Source organism: Protopterus annectens, chromosome 11.part0 (assembly GCF_019279795.1).
Source record: "Protopterus annectens isolate FY-2018-M chromosome 11.part0, PAN1.0, whole genome shotgun sequence".
Classification (NCBI taxonomy): domain Eukaryota; kingdom Metazoa; phylum Chordata; order Ceratodontiformes; family Protopteridae; genus Protopterus; species Protopterus annectens.
This window is the reverse complement of record NC_056745.1, coordinates 1,465,312,750-1,465,333,324: the sequence shown is the minus strand read 5'-3', so window position 1 is coordinate 1,465,333,324 and position 20,575 is coordinate 1,465,312,750. Positions and strand designations below refer to the sequence as shown.

General features: G+C 40.5%; 1 protein-coding gene across 1 annotated transcript in view; it reads left to right on the top strand.

Moving 5' to 3' along the window:
• LOC122814883 (V-type proton ATPase subunit S1-like) overlaps positions 1 to 13,118 on the top strand; it is a 51,264-nt gene extending 38,146 nt beyond the window's left edge. The window contains exons 2-3 of the mRNA XM_044087154.1: positions 12,624 to 12,750; positions 12,848 to 13,118. Coding sequence (XP_043943089.1) covers positions 12,624 to 12,750; positions 12,848 to 13,075 — 355 coding nt within the window. The 3' untranslated portion in view covers positions 13,076 to 13,118. The remainder of the gene's footprint in view (positions 1 to 12,623; positions 12,751 to 12,847) is intronic.
• Positions 13,119 to 20,575: the final 7,457 nt, after the last annotated feature.

The window sequence follows — 20,575 nt, the reverse complement described above, 5'->3', positions numbered from 1 at the left end:
AGTGTACATGTATGTATGTTTGTATGTGTACATATGTATGCATGTGTGCATGTATGCATGTTCGTGTGTATGCATGTATGCATGGATGAATGTGCATGTGGATGCGTGTATGCATGTATTCATGTATGTGTGCATGTATGTATGTATGTGTATGTTCATATGCATGTTATTATGTATCTATGTATATGTGCATGTGTTTATGCATGTATGCATGTGCGTATACATGTATGTGCACATATGTGTATGCATGTGCATTTGCATGTGTGTATATATGTATGTGTGTAAGTATATATATATATATATATATATATATATATATATATATATCTATGCTGTATATGTATGTGTATGGATGGATGGATGCATGCATGTTTGTGTTTATGTATATACGTGAGTGTATGCATGTTTGTACGCATGTGTGTATTTGTAAGTATCTAGGTATGCATATGCATGTATGTATATATGTATGTCTGCACATGTGTATGTTTGTGTATGTATGCACATACACGTGCAAGTGTGTATGCATGCATGCATGCGTGTGTGTGTGTGTGCATGTGTGTGTGTTTGTGTGTTTGTGGATATATGTATATATGTATATGTGTGTATTTAAGTATGTATGCATGTGTGCATGTATGTAACTAAATCATTCATTATTACACCTTCAGTATTGCACAATGTAGCACTATGGGCATAATAGGTTTGATTATTCAGAAAAATGTTATTGTGGTTTTGCAACTCCTGTTATAATAATAACCCTCATTGACAGCATGTTTTCAAATGTACTATGGTTCCTCACTGAATATAACTTCAGTGGAAATACATTCATCAAATACTCACTGACTCCATACCATTAACAGACAAGCTGGCAGATTGGGAAAGTCACTGATATCTGGTATAGTCTTACTGCAGAGTAATTTCTGAACTTAGAGTAAAAAATACAAGAGAGGGAGAGGGGGTATGTTTGTACTGACTCAATAAAAATGAAAAGAATGGAAAATGTTAAAATTATTTGTAATTTAAATACTGTATGATACAAACCCTATGAACCTGTACATAATGCGGAAGTAGACAGTATTTAACACTGGTTGCATGTACTTAAAAACCCTATACTACCCTGCAGGACTTTATGTAGCATTGAATGGCATACAAAATGTTTTATATTCATAAACTCATTCATGAAATGGTGGACAATTTCATGTGACAACTTTCATTTTCTCATTCTACATGTCAGTGTGTACCAATCACCAGACGCCTACATTAAACATCCTACCCACCAGTTGTGCACCACACAACATGGCAGCCCCAGTGCAGTCACCAGTGGTCTTGGTGATGCAACAGAGAACAACACAATGGTGCTGTGCTGACATGCAAAATGATCCCCCTTACTAGTAGCATGTAGTGGTGAGCATTATATTAGAGTCAGAACAATTGAAAAGAAAATCCAAATGTTTGCTTTCAAGAAAGAAAATTCCTTACAGGCAATGAAGTCTCCTACGGTACAGGCAAAACCTGCTAGTACACACTACGCCACCCCACCTTCACTGCTGGTGGACTTCAGCCAGTGGGAGTTCACCCAATATCAGATCTCTTCATTTCCATAATATGGTAATGACTTCAGTACCACTCACATGATCCAAGAACCAGTCACATGACCAGAACAGTACTCACATGCCTGGTAATTAGTGCCTGAGCCATAGGTTCATTGGTTTATAGGTGTTTATTAGGCTAACAACCACAAACACTTTTTTAAGTCTAGCCATGCATACCAAATCTCTGACAAGTTCTCATACTCTTGATAATTGTAAGCAGGGACTTAGGAAATGAACCATTTACAGGCTGCCTGTGACCATTAGAGACATAAATGCCAAATCAGGGATGAATTTCTTGTTCCCCATCCAATTGTACAAGTTACACTTGAGAACTGGGCTAGGAAGGGATTCCACTTCACATGGATAGGGACCCAATTCCAATGAACGGGTAGCCTTTGGCATACATACCTGTCTCTCCAGCAGGTCCTATTTATATCCTAGGCATGGTTTAATTCTTGTGGCAATTCTGGTGTTATTTGTTTTGAGGATATGCAGAAAGCCATCAAAGTGAGGTCTGATAATGCCTTGTATGCCAGGTATAGATCTCCCCTCAACAGCCTGCAGGAGACAGAATACAGGGATAAGGCCTTGAGGCAGTCTGCATAGGACATGTTACTTACACCCTGTATTCTTTTAGTGAGGAACCTCTGTGGATGTGGATGTTCCAGTTGTTGATATGCCTTGTTAAGTACATACGAAAGGGGGCATTATACTCAATGATAGGTTTGATGAATGCTGAATACAGTGGAGCTCTTTGAACCTAGATGCCATACCTTTGTTTATAAGTTGCACAATGCAGAATGATTTCCTCACTACTGTAGACATGTGATGGTCAAAGGCTAGATTACTGTCTATGTGTGTCCCCAAGTCTCTCACCACTTAGTCAACTCTTAGGGGTGTGTTGTCAATATGCTAGTTATCAGGGGTGGATGACTTCCCAAAAGGTACCATTATAGATTTTGTGGCATTTTGTTTTAGTCTATGGCTTGGACAATAGTTACATGTCTGTGTCAGCCCCTTCTGAAGAACATTTGTGTCAGTAGGGGAATCAATGACTGCTCCTAATTTTCAGTCATCTGCAAATTTAGTCAGCCAGAGGCCATTGACATTGGCCTTGGCTTCAGAGAAGTAAATGCCAAAAAGGAACAGTCCCAGGACCAATCCTTGAGGGACTGCATTGTGACTGGCCTCTTTGTAGAGGTAAGATCCCCAATTCTAATGTCCTCTGTTCTATCTATGATCCAGCTGGCTATTCACCAGCTTACACAAGGGTTGGTAGCTAACATCTTGAGTTTGTCAACTATGCCCAAGTGAGGATGTAAAGATGTGAAGTAGTGCCAGCTATGCCAGAGAGAGTAGGGCAGTGCATGTGCAACATATGCCAGCATAGCTTGCTGGAGTTTTGTAAAGAATTAAAGAAGTATATTCCATTTGTATATCAAACTGATTTGTGCAGGTGGTTGTGCTGAAAATGTATTTGTAAAGTTGCTTGTGTTAAAAATGTACCAACAATGGGTCCTGCTGGACAGAAAAGAAATACACCTGTATGTCAGACTATATTGTAACTGTTTAATATATTGTAACAGAGGATGCTGGCAGAGAATAGGTTAATCTCGGTCCACCTAACTTTGAAAAATAGTTTGAAATTAAATTATCTGGTTTAGGCTATAAAATTGTATCTTACAGTTCTGACTGCAGCCACAGACAAAATGTCTGTGAAAACCAGGACTTGAAGTCCTACTGTATTGTCCTTAGGGGTGAACTAACAGCTACCCTGGAAGGGTAGATGTTTTTGAAATTATTTTATAACTTCCAGATGCTATAACACATCTTAGCAAAGCTCAATATGTGTTAGATTCTGGTTCATTTTTTAGTAAAGGCGGTAGTGTGGGAACTAGAAACCAGATGACCAGATATATGTGATGTCATTCTGTAATCCAGCACTGAAATGATGTTTTAATACTACATAAGACAGAAGTCTCAGGGCAGTCTATTTGTGAAATCTGACAAGAAGGAAGAACACTCACCCACATCATCTTGCCTTGCTCTAGTAAGTGAACTAGGGGGCAGTAATTGCAGTCAGGAAAGCCTAGTGAGATTAAATATTATGTGTGTGAACATTTCCATCTATTTTATTTTTAATATTTCCTGTAATTGAAAGTCTGTTTCTTGTAAATAGATATTTAGTATTTTCATGTTCTTTTATGATTTATTATTAAATATATTTAAACTTTTCATTGTGGCTGGTCTTTTAGAAAATATTTTAACCTTTGAGAGTACTTATATTTATTTGGTAACAGTGTGACCACTCCTGAAAGCCTTTCTGCATTGGTCAAACACTACCATTTGTATTAGGATTAATTTTACTCAGTATAATTGGGTACCCTTGTAAGAACCTTAGAGTGTGTTCTGGTGGCAGTATCTACCTTATAGTCTTGGCAGAGGGGGCATAGCTGGTAAAGCTATGCCAGCCTTTCCCAGGTGTGTATGTGAAAATCAAATTTCAAAGAGTGCGTGTCTGTCAGCTACTTAGTAGCAGCGACACAGAAGACTGGTTTTACAGAGACAGTGGTGGAGGACCTGGCTTGGAACACTTGGTTGAGGACTCAACCCTACAGCTTTAGTCAGTGTGGTATCTTATTTGGGGCCTGGAGAGAGAGAGAGGAAGTCAAGCCCCAGGAAGGAAGTGTGTTTCCACTGTGCTCTTAAGAGAAATTGTGCTTGGTGCAGAAACCTGCATCTGGAAATACTGTCTGTATCTGTCTTTGTTCCAAGTGAACATCCCTCACCGGTGTCAGTGATGAGGATTGAGGCTCCATGATTACTGGCCCAAAGGAGGAACATCACAGGGGTATTATATCAATGCCTTGGCCAGGTCAAGGTAGGCAGTGTGAACCATTTTGCCCTCATTCATTGCTCTGGTGGCCTTCGCAAAGAAATATGCCAGACTGAATATGCATGACCTGCCCTTGATGAAACCAAGTTGGGTTGGTTCCAGTGTCTGGAGGTTTCCTATGGCATCATTGATCATTTCAATTATAATTCTTTCCATAGCTTTGCATATGAGATTAGTGAGACTTTTCGGTCTGCTGTTTCCAGGGTCTGTAGATGACAACCTTTGTGCAGAGGGATGACTGTTGTGGTTCTCCTTTCATGAGATTCAAAGCCTGTTTGGAGGCTACCATTAAATAGCAATTCCAGATGGCCTGATAGGTCTTGTTTGATGCTATTTAGAGATCCGTAGATATTGTCTGGGTCCATTGATGTAGTGTTCTTGACCTTAGAGAGAGCATTAAGGACTTGTTCCCTAGTGATAGCAGGGGACGGGATTATATTTGGTGGTATTTCCTGAGGAGAAATGTAGGGAGGGGAGAGAGAGAGAGGGGTAACATTGGAGCTGAATTCATCGGCTAGTAGGTTTATTATATCTTCTGGCTCAGTATAGGTGGCTCCATTAACAATGAGTTCTACACACACTTGTGTATTGCCTTTGAGGTTGCAGACATAGCTGAAGAATGCCTTTTGGTTGTCCTTTACTTCAAATTTGGATTTGGTAGACTTTATTTGTCCTCTGAGTTGTTTAGTTTGTTGAGAGTGCTTTTGTCCTGCTAAGTGCTTCACATCCCAATTTGTGCTATGATTTTATTCCTTCTCCTATATAGCCGATTGATTTTGTGATACCACCAGGGAGGCTTGCTTTTTGAGTTAGTTCTGTACTTCGTCCTGGTGGGTATAGCTGCCTCTATTGCAGCTAGTAACATGCTTGTATAGGCTTTCTGTAAACAGTTCTGTGTAGGCATCAGTATTCTCAGGGTTTATGGGGCTTGAAATTTTACCAGGTTATCACTTAATAGTAGGAAGTTAGTCTTAGAGTAATTCCTGAATATTCCAGGCTTAGCAGGGGTTCCAAGTTTTATTTTTACTTCCAAGGAGACCATGTTGTGGTCTGATCTTACCAGAGAAGATGTTACACTAATGGGTGTGCAGCATTCTCCCATATTAGGGAGGACCAGATCCAGTGTGATTATGCTCTTGGTTGGTGTGTTGACAATCTGGTCCAAGAAGTTTGTGTTTACAAAATCCATGAATCTTTATGCTTTTACATTTGGTGTCACACATGATTCCCAGTTAATAGTGGAGTAATTAAAGTTGCCCATGAATACATAGTATGGGTTTCCTCGGTCATAGAGAGAGTATCACCAATCCCAAGATGAGAAGCAGGCCATAGGCTCTTTGGTGATCTACCGTCTTTTCCCAGATTATGAAAAGGTCTATTGGCTTGTTGTAGCCCTTTCCTGGTAAGTTATCTTGACTATCAACCAGACTAATTATGAAAGTCAAACACAGACACTCACTGCCCAATCAGAAACAGTCAGGAATCAATGCACTCTTCTTCTCTCACCTGAAACAAATCATAAGCACAAATTCCAAGCTGGTGCATATGGAGCTGTTAGGCTTTTCGGTGACCAGCAGTCTCCAGGAAATAATGTCCCTATTCTCATTCTCTCACCAGGAGCAAAACAAAAGCACTATTTCTGAGATTACCACTGAGATGCAGTATGTGGGCTCAGTAGTAATTAATCATCTTGGAGTAGATGTTGCAGATTTAAAATGTAAGATGGAAAAAAATAATATCCTAAGAGCTGCAGTGTGCACTAAGCAGTTATATGAGAAAAGGGGGTAACTTAGCTTGAGGCCATGGCTCTGGCACCAGTTGTCTGTTTCTATGAGGCCCATTTGGAGGATGCTTGTGTTGACTGGAGAGTCGATTATGGCACCCAGTTTGCAGTCATCTGCGAACTTGGTCAGCCACAGTCCTTCCATGTTGTCCTGTGCCTCCGAGAAATATATAAAGAACAAGAGAGGTCCCAGGACTGAGCCTTGTGGGATGCCACTTGTAACTGGTTTGAAGTATGACATGGCTCCAGCAATTCTAACCATGTGGGTTCTGTCCTTGAGCCAGTTTGCAACCCATCTAGTGACATAGGGGTTTATATTTAAGCTGGTGAGCTTATCTATAATGCCCGAGTGGGGTATTGTATCGAAGGCTTTTGCGAGGTCCAGGTAGGCTGTGTGGACCACCTTCCCCTCGTCAATGGCCTTGGTGACTGTTTCAAAGAAATCAACCAGGTTTAAGAGGCAGGATCAGCCCTTAACAAAGCCAAACTGGGTAGGATCCAGTGTCTGTAGGTCCCCAATATCTTTATTTATGAGGTTCATGATGATCCTTTCCAAAGCTTTGCAGACCAAGCTAGTCAGGCTTATGGGGCGATACTTTCCAGGGTCCGTTGAGGCACCACATTTGTGGAGAGGGACCACTGTTGCTGTACGCCACTCTTTGGGTACATATCCTGTAGTAAGGCTGAGATTGAACAGTAGTTTTATGTTTGGGTTTAGCTCTTCTTGGAATTCATGTAGGACGCAGCCCGGGACACCGTCTGGTCCCATTGATGCTGTGTTATTTGCTTTGGAGAGGGCAGCTCTTACCTGAGCATCTGAGATGTCAGGGGAGCAGCACTCTGCTGGGATAGATATTTGCCCTTTTGGTGGGGAGGGGGGGGAGTTTGCACTGAACCTATCAGCTAGGATGTTGGCAATGTCTGTGGGTTCGATGTATTTTTTGTCATTTTGGACTAATTCTGAGCATATATGGGAATTCCCACCCAGGTTCCTAACATAACTAAAGAAAGCCTTGTGATTATCCTTAGTGTCCTGTGCAATTTTTCTCTCGAAGTTGGCCTTAGACGATTTTATGAGTGGCCGTAGTTTTTTGCTAATACTGATCAGAGATGCCTTCCCTTTTTGGGATTTTGCTCTATCATGTAGTAGCTTCCTCCTTCTATTGTATAGTTTGTTTATGGCTGGGGTCCAACAGACAGGACGTCTGCCTTTGGAGGACTGGGTCTTGGTTTTATTTGGGATTGCATGATCCATGCATTCCTGAAGGTGTTCATAGAATGCATTTATAAAGGATTCTGCGGTCTGGGCTGTATTTTCCACAGGCTCGGGGGCTTTGAAGGATTCCACCTCGGTTTTGAGGAGTGTGAAATTTGCTTTAAAGAAGTTTTTCACTGTGGTTTTCTGGGCAGGGGGTGGGGTTGGGATGTGAATATCCAGTGAGATTAGTTTATGGTCTGATCTTACCAATGAGGGATACACTTCTGGTCTGGAGCATAAAGTCCCCATGTTGGTGATGATCAGGTCCAGTATGTTTTCCCCTCTTGTGGGAGTGGTAACAAGTTGTTCCATAGCATTTGAGTTTATAAATTCTAGGAACCTTTGGGCTAGGGTGTTGGAGCTAGAGTAATGCTCCCAGTCTATGTTTGGGTAGTTGAAGTCGCCCAATATAATGGTGTTTGGAGAGACCTTCATATTTTCCAGTGTTCTCAGGAAGGCCGAGTGGGGTTCCTGGGTTTGGGAGGGTGGTCTGTAGCAGGCTATAAACTGGAAGGCAGTTTTACCCACTGTTAGTTGCACATGGATAGTCTCTGATGCTTCGTGCTGTGCCACCAACCTGGAGGTGTGGGTATCTTTGACGAATATTGATACTCTCCCTCCTTTTGCTGTTTGGTCCAAGTTTTGGGGCCAAAAGGTATGGTATGAGGTATAACCTGGTAGTGCTGGGGTGCTCTCGGGAGCCTTGAACCAGGTTTCTGTTACTGCACAGATATCGATGTTCTCCATGCTAAGGAGAGCTTCGAGTGCATGCATCTTGAGGTTTAGACTTCTGGCATTGAGTAGCATTACTCTTAGTTTCTTATCCCTTGTGATACCTATGGAGGTGGGTTTGTCTTTTGAGCCTTGCCTAAAAAAGGCACTATGAGGGAAGCAAGAGCCTTTGCCAATATCCGAAAGCCCAGGGGTGACAGGTGCAAGCTGTCCCTAGCGAAGCATCGTGGCTTGTCGAGCATGTCATCCCAGGCTGACAGGTATTGGATCCCCTTTGAATGACACCAATACTTAAGCCAATTGTTGAAATTGATCATCTTGTCTTCATATTGTGGCATCATTCTTGGTGAGGGTAAGATGCTTCTCAAGGTCAGGGTCATACCGGCCTGGGCTACATGCTCAGAGAGCTCCTCTATGTCTCTTTTCATGTAGCCCAGAGAAGTATGTCTCAGGTCATTCACACCAGCATGGACAATGACCGAATCATATTTGTACTTGCCTTGGAGTGACCTGAGTGCTTGTGTTATGTGGCAGATCCTAGCACCCGACAGGTAGCTCACCGTGACCTTCTCCTTGTTCAGCCTGGTGAGTGGGACGTCAGTGTGCCTGACAATAGTCACCTATTACAAGTGTATCAGGTGTGTTGTTTAGCCTTAAGGGCTGTAACAGTTCAGCACACTGGCTTTGTGAGCTATGTGTTGCACATGTTTTGTTTTGGGGTAGCGGTTGCTTGGGTGTCTGCTTTGGAGGTCTCTGCTGCTTAGGCAGATTTTTTATTTAGAGCCTCCAAGTATGTTTTTGTGTGTTTATTTGTTTGGTTTGCTGTCGTGATAGGTCTATGTGAGACTGGAATTGTAGTGAGTGTGGATTCTTTCTCCTCCTGACTGGTTACGCCAGTACTGAGTTGAGAGAGCTTAGCCTCCAGTTTGGCTATATGGTTGCATCTCTCACATGTGTTGGAATTTCTTGGGAGGAGGAGAGGGTTGTCTGTGTACATGAGGCAGTTGTAACATTGCCTCAGGATTCCCAGATTCACCAGATGGACTGGAGAGGAGATTGACAACTGAACTTTGGACATGCTAGAATAGTATTGGGAATTCCTTTATAATTGAAAAAAAAGGGCCAGTGGGGAACAAGGTACTCAAGGGGAGTTTGTGAGGGTGTAGTGCTTTTAATTTTTTAGTGCTGACTTATATAATTGCTTTAGTGAGCAAGTGCCAGGTAACTTAAATGCAATGTGTTACAGGTAACTTAAATGCAAAAATGACAAACAGTAACTTTCTTTCAAGTGAAACAAGGAAATAAGTACAGTAAGCAATGCAGATATCACTAGGGATCCACAGAAGTGCTGAAAAGCCGTGTTTTAGGTGGAATTAGCGTTTCAGGGAAATAACAAGCAAACAAACAACAAGCATACAAACAAAGCAGGCCTGGATCTAGTCTATGCTACAGCAAACAAGGTGTACCAATTTCAGTAAGAAACAGTTCAAATATGCAGGCACTATAAGCCTTTAACCAGAAATTCCCAGCTCAGAAGGGCAGAGTCCAGCCTCTCCTCCCACAAGAGTGCAGAAACTGGCCTGAAGCCCAAGTGCTTAAACCAGAACTAATACACTTTTAGAATAACAGACACTGAGCCCTCAATCAGCAGTTCCCAACTTAGAAGGATGTAAGCTACCTGTCCAGCCACCACAGTGCAGGCCACAAACCTTCCTAATGTAAAACAACTGGTCTGAAGCCCAAGTGCTTAATCCAAAAGACTTAGAATGATAGCTACACTTTAATCAAGTTACTACCAAGCAGTAATAAATACAATTGAATGCTTTAAAGAATGCCTGGATTAGTGCTCAAGTTATTCAAACAAAGCTAGATTCAGCAGGCCTGGATCTAGTCTATGCTACAGCAAACAAGGTGTACCAATTTCAGTAAGAAGCAGTTCAAATATGCAGGCACTATAAGCCTTCAACCAGAAATTCCCAGCTCAGAAGGGCAGAGTCCAGCCTCTCCTCCCACAAGAGTGCAGACCACAAACCCTCTTAATGTAAAATAACTGGCCTGAGGCCCAAGTGCTTAAACCAGAATTAATACACTTTTAGAATAACAGACACTGAGCCCTCAGTCAGCAGTTCCCAACTTAGAAGGATGTAATCTACCTGTTCTGCCACTACAGTGCAGACCACAAACCTTCTTAATGTAAAACAACTGGTTTGAAGCCCAAGTGCTTAAACTAAAAGGCTTAGAATGAGTTACACCAAGCAGTAATAAATACAATTGAGTACTATTAAGATGACGCAAAAGCAAAATAAAGTAGGAAGAAACACAAATACAGTAAAAGCAGATACATTTTTTTTTTTTTTTTTTGAGTGAGCAAATAAGATGGGCCCAGGAGTTACAGGACAGAAACAAGTGCAAATGCAGGCCTTCAAATCAGAAAGTTGAGAGAGATGGAAGACCGCCCAAATGGCCAATAACTACAAATTCTGGGCCAGAACCACTCCTTATGTGGTAGACAGGTTACCTAATGCTTACCACTCCCACTGATAAGCTAAAATGTTTCCCTCCAACACAGAAAGGGTTGGGGGGCTCAGAAGCTTACAAACAGTCCTGGATACAGCAAATCTGTATCTGGAACAGGAAAGGTAGGAAGCAGGCTTACATTTTTTTTTCAGAAAAGTAGCAAAAACAGTAGTAAAAACAATTCACATGCAGTGCAAGCTGGCACACTTGAGTATGTAGCAATATTAGTCCACGCACAGTTTGAAAAAATGTAATTAAATTAAAAAGGACTAAAAGCAAGTGCAGAAAGGGTTTATTAGGTAGAATGCAGTAAAGAGATGGGACTGGGGGAGTGTCCTAGATCAAATCTACAGTGGGGCGGGCACTGCAAAAGCCATCAAATTTAAACTACAACCAAGAACAGGGAGGGGGGGGTGGGAAAGACAGTTTCAACAGAGATGTGAGGAATCACAGTGCAAATTATAAAACCAGAATAATATATACTGATCTCTGTATATTTGCAGAAAAGTAAGATAACAGATATCTAAGCAACAAATTAGCTCTATAATACAGAATAATACAGAAAAATATACTCAGCTCTATATATTTGCAGATAGTCTTGTAAGGCTCTCTCTCAGTGCACAGGTTCCAATTTAAATTTAGTTACAATTTAATCAGGCTACTAACAAGCAGTAATAAAGGCAGCAGAATAAATCTGAGTACTTTTAAAAGAGGCAAAAGCAAAATAAGGTAATAAAGTAGGAAGAAACACAAATACAGTGAGATAGAGGAAACAGAGCAGATTAAGATACTATAGGGGAATGCCCTTCCCAAGTGCTCTCTCTGTACACTGCAGAGGAGATGGGACTGGTAAGAGTATCCAAAATCAAAATATGACCTCACTGTACTCAGTTGAGTGAGCAAATGAGATGGGTCCAGGAGGAGTGTGCAAAAAGAGATTTACAGCAGGGGCAGGCAGTTCCAAAGCCACCAAGATTAACACCACAACAAGAAACAGGGACGGGGGGGTGGGGAACTACTGCAGAGATTCAGAGACACACACAACATTTACTGAATACTAGAAATGTAACCAACACAGATTTTAATGCTAACAGAAAACCCCAAGCTGTTTAACACTTAACAAAGGAATTTCACAGCAGTCTAACAACTACTGCAGAGATTCAGAGACACACACAACATTTACTGAATACTAGAAATGTAACCAACACAGATTTTAATGCTAACAGAAACCCCCAAGCTGTTTAACACTTAACAAAGGAATTTCACAGCAGTCTAACAACTACTGCAGAGATTCAGAGACACACACAATATTTACTGAATCCAAGACACACAATAATTACTCACTCAAATCTTTAATAAGTGCAGAAAATATACTTAAATCAGCTTATGTTCAGTTGATATATGCAGACAAGTCTCAGTAGCCAGCAACTCGATTTAAAATGATTACTAGAAATGTAACCAACACAGATTTTAATGTTAGCAGAAACCCCCAAGCTAATTAAGACTAACAAAGGAATTTCAAGCAGTCTAACAACTTTCAGTGAGCTCAGATGGCTAACTGCAGAGATTCAGAGACACAATATTTACTGAATCCAAGACATACAATAATTACTCACTCAAATCTTAAATAAGTGCAGAAAATATACTTAAATCAGCTTATGTCCAGTTGATATATGCAGACAAGTCTCAGTAGCCAGCAACTCAATTTAACATGATTACTAGAAATGTAACCAACACAGACTTTTGAAGCTCTGAGAACAGCAGATGAAGTTTCTTAGATGCACTAGTAAAGCCTTTTAGACCATTAGTGAAACAAAATGTGATGCAAATTTTATAACTTATTTCCAGTTCGCTATGGAACAGAAATACAGCTGAACATGAAGGACATATAATGTCAAAGCAGGAACTGAATAGACTACTGCAACCGATTTATACACAGGCTTCTGAAAACCTTGTGCTGTTTCTTCAAGATAAGGTATGTCATTTGTTTGCACTATATATATATTTATATGTACCACTTTGCAATAAGCTGAGATGCCACCATTTGACCCATCTTTACCTTCTGTTTACAGCTGAGTACTGATGACTTCACACGTTACAGCAGAGCTCATGGAGACGAACACCCTTTCCAGAGCGTGCAGGCAAGCATGCCCATGCCATATGGGATTTTCTTTCAGTTTTTTTTCTTAGTGCACACTGCAGATTACAATTTTGTGAAAGTACAACTCCAAACTTTTGATCAGCTATGCAGCAAATGCAAGATGTCAGCAGTTTTATTTAAGCTGTTTACTAAACTCTGACTATAAAGTTGGCTTCCTGCCCATTGAGAACATATCGGTTTTAACTTTTGACTGTAAATTAATGCCTCTAAAAGTTAAGGTTTAGCCTCTGATATGTGATATGAATTAATGAAATAAATCATTTTTCATTGACAAACTTTTATTTACAAAAATAACACTTTTTACAGAGCACAGCTCTCATACAGAGTACACTCCAAAGTTCTATAGTTGCTTGTATTACATCTCAGTTCCATTTATGCTTCATACAATTTTGGTTTACATCTCCTACAAGTTTAATGTTTACGAAGGTCGTACTTTTCTTCTATGCATTTCACAACTTTCCTAGTTATGAGATTACAGACTTACCCACTGAAGTCTTTATCAATGCTTACTGTATTAACATATCAAGTGAGTATATGCAATAACTCTTTACTATAGCTCAATTTAACATTGCCAAGCATTCGGTTGTTGTTGTGTCTTTCGGCTTTTCCCGGTTAGGGGTCGCCACAGCGGAACTCTGGTCCGCTAATGATTGGCAGTAGATTTTTAAGTGCCGACTTGCCAGGCCTGATGCACAATCTTCAACGAAGGAACGCCCATTCATGCATGTCGCCACACAGAAGATGCTCTAACTGAGAATCGAACGGGGCAATGTCTTACTGTGAGGCAACAACGCTACCACAGCACCACCACCGCAGTGTCTGCAGCATCATTCGGTAGTATCACTTAATTATCGCACTCATTATCGGTGCTCTTAAGTAACTTCCTTTCAGCAAGTTTTAATTTAGGATTTCCATATAAAGAAACTCATCCTTCTTTTCACTACATAAAAATGCAACACAATAAGGTGCAAGAGCGAAATAAGGCAGGAGAACATAAACAATATCCAAAAAATAATGTGATCCAGCGCAGGATAAAGTGTATCAAAAAGCAGCAGCACAATAGTAACAAATCAGGTTTATTCAGGAACAATGAACAACGTGGTATGCACTTTCACCTAAGAAGGCTTCTTCAGACCATACAGCGCCACATAACAGCTGATCTTATAAATGAAAAAAGGCGCGAAAATCATTGAAAACCTTAAAGGCATAGCATATTTATATATCAAAACACATTTACATAACACATAAAAATATATGATACTTCATGCTGATCAAGTACCATAATCTAGAGATAAAACTTGATCCCGAAAAACAACAACATGCCCCAAAAGGGTTGTATCTACCTCAACTTCCTAGACTTCAGAAAGGGCTTAAGCGGTACTTTCTCATTAAGCCCTGGATATGTATCCGCTCTAAGTCTGATCATCCACTTAGACTCGGAGGTCTCGGTCTTATTCTTCAGATCCCCACCCCTGACGCTACTTGATACAACATCCAAAATTTTAAAACTAAATGTATGTGTGTCATTAGTGGCCAAAACATGCTTAGAAAGGGCATTCTCATCAGATCAGATCCTAATCTAATATACATACTCCCTTATTTTTTCCATCAGCTTCCTGTCCATCTTGCCAACATAAAACCCATTGCAGATCGAACAGGAGGCAAGGTAAACCACATGTGTAGACATGCAATCAGCAACTACCCTAACCTTGTGTCTAGTGCCATGGACAGCATGAACAAAACTAACATCACTGTCAATATACCCACAATAATTGCACTGAGCACAAGGAATGGTTCCTACTCTCTCAGGATCTTCGTGTTCTCCTCTAGGGTAGCACAACAATTTCTTCAAATCCGGCTTATTCTTATATACAAACTGTGGTGCAATGCCTACTAAGTCTCACAAACCAGGTTCCACAGCCAGAACACCCCAATGGGATCTAATCACATCCTTTATCATACCTACATCCTTTGTATAGTACAACGGTATCCAAAAATGGTTCTCCAATCCAATTCGACCCTTAGGACCACCATGTCCACTAACTAAAGAGTTCCCTACCATATCAGAAAAGTAGGGAACAGCACCACCTTCTCTCAATGTAACAAGCCCATGAAATCCTTTCTCTATATCAACATCCTTATAAGCTCTAGCCTTGAACCTCTCACATAAGTCAGTCAATCCTGACTCAAAACCCTCCTGTCTCGGATTGTAATGAGAGGTCCTAACAACTTGGACCTAACTATATTACCAAACATATATCCAGGATGCATGCTGATTGAAACAGGTTTCAAGCCTTTGATGCTTATAGATCAATTTAAGACAGACTATTTTTCCACCTTTTATGTATTATAGATTACTCTTTACGTACTCACTAATTGTTTTTATACGGTCTTATATATGTTTTATATATATACTTATCGTATTTATTTAATGAAATATTTACAGATTTTTTTTAGATGTATTTTTAGTATTTATTAAAATTTGTGTGATAATGTTATAGCAATAAGGAAGGAATTAGAATTAGCAGCACTGGCACTTTAAATTGTAATAAATGAAAGTCAGGTGATGTGTCTTATACACTTAAAAGAATTTTGAACACCTGAAGTAATTGTTCTGAGGAAGTCTTTATACAAGATGAACGCGCTCAACAGATGTATTATGCAATAAACTTTGTTGGATTTTTTATCGAGTACAAGTGAATTGGTGTTTGTGCTGGTGTACTTGGCGTTGGTTATTGGAACAGATTGTGTGGTTTACATATTATTTATCCACCTGTAAATGAAGTCGCCACAGCATTTCTCTCATTTCAAGTATATATTTGGAGTCACTCCACTACAAATGCATTGATTCATCATCCAGTATATAAAAGTAATGTTTTTTTTATGTTGCAAACACCAAGAAGTATTTTTGTGTAAGGCACTATTAATGTTTTCTATTCTTGATAGCATAGTTGTGTTCTTTTGTCTTTTTATATAAAATCCTAATGGTCATCCCTACATAAAAAGCAGAACAATCAGAACAAAATGAAATATACATGACACTTGAGGAGCTATGACTACATCGACCTTTAGTAGAAATCGGCATATCTTCATAGGTTCATAGGTTGGTACTAGGCTATCGGCCCTAGGGCCTATACAAGCCTAGCCATAACAATTCCCTGGCTATTTCTTCCCACACTATTTACTTCCCCGGACCCCTGTCTAGCAGGGCGACTGACGTGATCCCCGGGGTGAATTTCCTTTCTCCCATCCAATCGTCAATGTTCCTTTTGAAGAGGGCCAAGGAGGCGCTCTGCTTGACATGTATGGGCAGTCTATTCCAGAGTCTGGGGAGTCTCTGGGTCAGGAACCTATCCCTCCAGCATGTTTTGTTTATTGTGATGACAAGGTTTAGATCCCTGGAGCGTGTGGCTCTGAGGGATTGGGATTTCTTTAAGTGTAGCATGTCCAAGAGCTCTGGGTTTGACATGGCCTTGTATGTTAAGCAGAGATTACATCTGTGTAGAAGATATGTGACAGAGTATAGCTAGAGTTTTTTAATGTGGTCAGCATAGGGCATCTGCTTTAGGCCTGTGATTCTTTTAGTGAGGTATTTCTGCAGCTTTTCCAGTTGTTGCAGATGTCTTGAGAGGTACATACCAAATGGGGCATTGTATTCTATAATGGGTCTAATGAGGGATGAGTACAGTGGGACAATGACCTCCTCTTTTCTGGATGAAAAGCCCTTAGTGATGAGGTGTGTCACATAGAAGGATTTCCTAACTGTTGTGGCGATGTGGTTATTGAAGGTGAGACCACTGTCCACCTGTGTCCCTAAGTCTCTTATCACACTTTCAGTGTTTAGTGTACAGCCACCTATGTGGTAATTCATGGGTACATGTTCATTCCCAAAGGGGATAACTATACATTTCTTAGCATTGAGCTTGAGCCCATGACTCTGGCACCAAGCATCTGTTTCTGTAAGGCCCTTTTGTAGAGTATCCACATCATTTGGGGATTCAATAATGGCTCCCAGTTTGCAGTCATCTGCAAACTTTGTTAGCCAGAGGCCCTTAGTGTTGGCCTGTACTTCAGAGAAGTAGATGCCAAACAAGAGCAGTCCCAGGACTGAACCCTGAGGTACTCCACTTGTCACTTGTCTGGAGCTGGATTTGGAGTCAGCTACTTTTACAGTCTGGGTTCTGTCAGTAAGCCAGTTGGCAACCCATCGAGTGATGTAGGGATTAATGCCTAGCTTAGTAAGTTTTCTATGATTCCAGAGTGGGGGATGGTATCAAAGGCCTTGCCAAGGTCCAGATAGGCTGTGTGGCCCACCTTACCATTATCCATGGCTCTGGAGACTGATTCAAAGAAGTTAATCAGGTTCAGGAGACAAGATCGTCCCTTCACGAACCCAAACTGGGTGGGGTCCAGTGTTTGAAGGTTGCCAATATCTTTGTTTATAAGTTCCATGATAATACATTCCATGGCCTTGCAGATCAGGCTCATCAGACTGATGGGGTGGTAGTTCCTGGGATCCAAGGTGGATTCCCCCTTGTGGAGTGGGATAACTGTAGCTGTGCGCCACTCAGTGGGCACAAAGCCTGAGGTGAGGGTATGATTAAACATGACACTTAGGTGAGGTGCCAGTTCATTTTGTATTTCATGTAGTACACAGCCCAGGATGTCATCTGGTCCCATGGATGCTGTATTCTTAGCTTTGGAGAGTGCGTTTTTTACCTGTGTGGCTATTATTACCGGAATTTGGCAATCTTCCGGTATTGAGACGGGCCATTTAGGGGGTGAGAGGGGGGATGAAGTTGGCACTGAATCGATCTGCCAGGATATTGGCAATATCCTTGGAATCAGTATATTTAATGCCATTCTGTTGTAGCTCAGAGCAGATCTGAGCATTGCCATTTAGATTCTTGACATAGTTATAGAATGCCTTGTGGTTGTCCTTGGAATCTTTGGCAATGTTATTTTTGTAACTAGCTTTGGAGGATTTTATGAGGGGATCTCAGCTTCTTACTGAGGCTGGTCATACCTCTCAACCTGGAAACATCAAAAATCTGGACAAGGCCCATGAAAAATAGGTACAAATCTGTACGCTGATTAACGTAAAATTTGCATACATAATTACACAGCCCCGCCCATTCCAGTGGGATACCAACTTTCAAATGGAAACTGAAGAACAGAACCAAAATATAGCACCAGAGTCCCACTGCTGCCATTCCAATGTCCCATTACTTGGCTATTTAGGAAACACTTAAATGATGCACTTTATCTTTTGTGTCCTTTAATTTTCTTTTACTACAAAAATGCAATACAAAATGTCACAACTTCACTAGGGGACTAGGGCCGTTACATATAGCTTCAGTCAGGGAGGTACAGATTGGGTATAATGCTTATTACCACAGAACAGTGTTAGGTTGCCAATGCCTGTGCTATCTCATTAAAAAAAAAAACAACTTTTACAGCTGTAGACCACAGAGAAAAGTACTATAGCACCAACTAATGCATTTTGGAATTACCACAACGAGAACACAAAAACAAGATTTGGAATATAAAGACTGGTATTTTATTCCAACTGGTTCAGTAAACATGGAAAAAAGTAAAACCTATGTATATAGCATTAGACATTTTTTCTTGTTAATGTTATATAATTTTATTTGATATTATAGATCATGTGGCAGGAAATTTTTACAGTAGGTGTTAGGAAACTGGCTTTAGAATATGGGGAATATAGCTACAAAATATGCTGAAGGTATATTTATATCTTGGTTTGAAAATAATTTGTCAGTTTTTATCAGTGCATTAAAAAGAAAGGTCATTTAAGCATAAGAAAAGGCAGACGCCTACTCACACACTCTCACACACACACACACACACACACACACACACACACACACACACACACACACACACACACACACACACACACACACACACACACTCACACACGCTGTGGTTAGGTGAAAAAAATAATGAGACGGGCATTATCTACATTCACAGGTGCATTAATGCCTGTAACAGGCTGCAACTGTGTGGCATTATTTACATATGCAGCTAGATTACTGCCTGTAACAGGCTGGAACTATGAGGCAGTATATGTATTTAAGGCACAATAATATAAAATGAAAGAAATGTATAGTACAAGAAGGAGAAGTAATGAAAAAGTACAATGCAGTAAAACATAGCTAAAAACTGAACATGACAAATGTCTGCAAGAGAAGTGGTTTACAAATGAGTAACAACATTGCTTTCATTTCTGTATGGTTTGTATTTACTGTACATATGTCCGTTAGAGGTAGAATTAAGTTTTCCTGCCAGAGAAGACAGTGTTAGTCAAGGATGTTTCTGTTTGTTATGTCCATCAAAAAGACACTGAAAACAAAAATGGCTGTCAAACTGAGAAAAACAGAAAACCAAGTTCAGCAAGCTAGTGTCCCCCCAAGCAGTGAACCAAATCTATACATCCACTCGTATCTTGAAGGAAAATGAAAAGCAGCCTCGCAAAAAGGCAACAAGGAAAAAAATCCACTGATTTATTTAAAAGTATTAAGCGCTTTTTGTTTGCCTCAATTGGCCAAGAAGTTTTTCATTTTCCTTCAAGATACGAGTGGATGTATAGATTTGGTTCACTACTTGGGAGGACACTAGCTCGCTGAACTTGGTTTTCTGTTTTTCATCAAAAAGACACAGCAGACAGAAACATAGCAGAAAGTATGGTGTTTTTCACTTTTGACACCCCTTAGGTACCCCATTCCATACTATACAGGTGTCCTATGACTTAAAAGCTGTTCTAGAACATCAAATATTTTTTAAATACAATAGTTCAACCCCCACCTATACCCTAAATTGTAATATTTAAAACACTACTTAATAACATATTTATCATATTTTCACTGCTTTTCTTTGTCTGACTCTTTGCTGATAGCCGCTAATAACATATGCAGAGAAATTGTGGTGACCAAGTATAAATTAAGGGAATACAAATGAATCTCATTGAATACATACCAAATAACTTCTGATTTAATTTATAATTCTTGAGATAATTCTTCTGCAGCAGTTGTACAATCCAATAGCTTCGCTCGCTTCCTCTGCAGTTGTAAAATCCAATATGTCCGAACCAGCTCACTAAGAAACTCCAGTATTCAAACCATTTCAACCTTCTAAATAAGCTCCGTTCTGCCCGAACAGCCCGCCTGACAGTATTCAAACAGTTTCAACATTCAAACAGATGCGCGTCACATGCGCACGCATCTAAGCTTAATTCCGACAGGCTGACGGAGCTGACGTCATCGTGCACGTGATGACATCATCGCCGAAAGCGCGGAATCTAAAAAAAATAGATTGTAAAATCGGAAATGAAGGGGTGCCACTCGGGAATCGTGGCACCCCATTATTGGGACCCCAAAACTCAGGAAAAAATGAGTAATTCGGGACGGTTGGGAGGTCTGAGGCTGGTAAGGGAATTTTTTGCATCCTGGGATTTTCCTCTTTTCTGCAGCAGTTTCTTCCTTTTGTTGTAAAGTTTGTTAATGGCAGGGGACCACCAGATTGGCTTCCTTTTTTTGGAGCAGAGCATCTTGGCTCTATTTGGGATGGCACGATTCATGCATGAGTGGATGTGCTCGTACAGTGCCTTAGTGTAGCT